Source organism: Octodon degus, unplaced genomic scaffold (assembly GCF_000260255.1).
Source record: "Octodon degus isolate 3935 unplaced genomic scaffold, OctDeg1.0 scaffold00328, whole genome shotgun sequence".
In the NCBI taxonomy this organism is placed as follows: Eukaryota; Metazoa; Chordata; class Mammalia; order Rodentia; family Octodontidae; genus Octodon; species Octodon degus.
The window spans coordinates 1,185,265-1,188,106 of record NW_004524904.1 but is presented as its reverse complement, the minus strand read 5'-3'; the positions used below and the strand labels follow the sequence as shown (position 1 = coordinate 1,188,106).

Below are 2,842 nucleotides of genomic sequence, written 5' to 3'. Positions count from 1 at the left end.
CAGTAGTTGTCAAGCACATGAACGCATTCACACTGGTGAGAAGCCCTATACATGTAAACAATGTGGGAAAGCTTTCACTCATCGTAGTAGTTGTCAAGCACATGAGCAGATTCACACTGGAGAGAAGCCCTACACATGTAAACACTGTGGGAAAGCTTTCACTAGTCATAGTAATTGTCAAACACATGAAAATACTCATACTGGAGCAAAACTGTATACATGTAAACAATGTGGGAAAGCTTTCAGGCAACGCCGTAATTGTCAAGCACATGAAATAATTCACACTGGAGAGAAACCCTATGTATGTAAGCAATGTGGGGACGGCTTCACTAGTAAAAGTTCATTTTATGTACATAAAAAGAGTCACACCATGGAAAAACCCTATATATGTAAGCAATGTGGGGAAGCCTTCGCTAAATACAGTTCACTATATAGACATAAAAGGAGTCACATTGTGTAGAAACCCTATGCTATGTATGAAATCAATGAAGGAAGGCTTTCATCAGCCACCATCACTGAAAAATACTTGGGGGGAAGACCTTCTGTATGTAAGAAATGCATAAAATTATTCAGTTACTCTTGTAATCATAGCTCTTAAAAGTATCACAGGAAGTTAACTGTAATAGTTCCACAGGTGAATACAATTATTTATGTGTTAGTAGGTTTAATATCTTTGTTGACTTTTTGTCTTGTTTTTAATGATTGTGGAGCCCTGAAATTCTAATTTTTGTTAATTGTCATTTTCCCACTATATGCTCCATAAATTCTTGGTATGTGCCTTTTATTCTTTCCAATGTAGGCTTCAAATTGGATGTCATATTTTATAGTTATGTTCTATATTTTAAAAATATTTTCTATGTTTTACACTGTGTTCAACTATTTTCAAAAATCTGTTTTCCATATTCTCTGAAGGTATCTATCTGTATCCTAACCTAATTATAGGTTACATATGGTATATAATTTTGCCTGTTTTTTGTTTTATTTTGAGAGCCATTAGTAAGTATATCCAGTTTTAAGCATTTGTTTTACTACAAATTTTATTTTCATGCTTATATTGAAATGATTTATTTTGGTGATAACTTTTAGATCAGTTGTATCTAAAAGACATATTGCTGTGGGTCACCCACAGCTGGAGACCCCAGAAGGAGTGTACACTTTCTGAAACAGGAAATAATAAAGTACACTAAATATTCTTTTCACAAACTGAGTTTATGATTGATCAGTAAGAACATACTCAAAGAATTTTTCCCCCCAAAGGAATTTTGACAGGGTTGAAGTTTGAGAGGATGACCTGTATTCTTTATCATGAAACAGAATCTTTTATTCTGTTCCAAATGGTATATGCAACATATATCATTTGGTCTTTGTTAACCATTCTTTTTTTTTTTTTTTTTAAGCAGGAAATTTATTTTTTTTATTCTTTGTATTTAGTACAGAGTCTATAAAGTCTCACTGTGTATATTGGACTTGTGCTTCTCTTGTTTTCAGGCTCCCAAGCACTGGGATTAAGGGCATGTGCCACCACGCCCAGTCTCTATCACTGTCTCAGTGCGCCACAGGGGCAGGGCTGGCACAGCACATGGGATCGAATCCCAGCTGCTGCTCTCTGTTTAAGCAGGCACTTTAGTCCGCTGAGCTATCTGGCCAGTCCTTTATGCAAGAAATTTAAATAATAGCATGAAATAGAATCTATTTCATGGAAAATATTAATGTTTAGTAAAAGGGAAAATTTTAATTTTACAATTCAAATTATGTTCTATTTTACTAACTTTAGAGATAAATCTACATTATGCCCTTTATTATCATCAATAAGGGCACCTCTCTGATGGCTGTGGTGCTACTCACTTTTAGCCACTTAAAGACTTGTAAAAGCTATCCATGTGAGACTGCCTCTGGAATCCTTGACTTTGCATTTTCTGTAAAGCCCGAGGTAAGTTGAAAACATAAGTGAGAAATGCATTAAAGATTTCTAATGTACTAAAGAGTATGCATTATCTTATTTATGCTCAGCTACTGAAATTGGCCAGTAGGTGGTCAGTGCCAACAAAACTTAAGTCTTTTGTAATGAAATATGAAATCTTTCATGTAATTCCTGAAATGCAACACACTAGAAGATAGTGTGTTTGTTTGCTTTAAACACCATTGAGCATGTGGCTAATTTCACTGCAGCTCATTTCTAATTTTCATCATCAGGAATTTGTTTTGTGCATACTGTTATTCCAGCCTGAGGTGACATGGCAAAACTAGAAGATATTTCATATTGAACACATCTACTCAGATAACATTTTAGCATCCAAAAACCTTGCTGGTCTTGTGGATCCCGTCTGTGAACTCACACACTGTGGCCGGCTGATGTGGGGTAGGATTTCAAGGTTTACACCAGCCTGAGCAATTTAGGGAAACCTTATCTCAACCTAAAATAAAAACAGACCACTATGGTGTAGCTTTCTAGTACACTTGGGTAAAAGTTTTGTGTTTTAATAAAGAATAAACACCTATATTTCATTTATTCCTTCAGAATTGTTATATTTAACTCACTGCTTATATTAGATGATTATTTGTTAGTATTGCGTTTTGTCATTGCTTCTGTTCTCGCAAGCTTTCCCTCCATTTTACAAAGTTTGTCAAGCGCAGAAACACAGGCCTCCGCCTGGCCGTGAGCCTCACCGTGGAGAGCACGGGCTTCTGCCCAGCTGTGAGCCTCATTGCAGAGAGCACGGGCCTCCGCGCGGCCGTGAGCCTCACCGCGGAGAGCACCGGCCTCCGCGCGGCCGTGAGCCTCATCGCGGAGAGCACGGGCCTCTGCCCGGCCGTGAGCCTCATCGCGGAGAGCACGGGCCTC

General features: G+C 37.8%; 1 protein-coding gene across 1 annotated transcript in view; it reads left to right on the top strand.

Moving 5' to 3' along the window:
• Positions 1-2,842, top strand: part of LOC101563404 (zinc finger protein 491-like) — a 6,959-nt gene that overhangs the window by 3,307 nt on the left and 810 nt on the right. Inside the window, exon 3 of the mRNA XM_023708073.1 lies at positions 2,621-2,812. Coding sequence (XP_023563841.1) covers positions 2,621-2,812 — 192 coding nt within the window. The remainder of the gene's footprint in view (positions 1-2,620; positions 2,813-2,842) is intronic.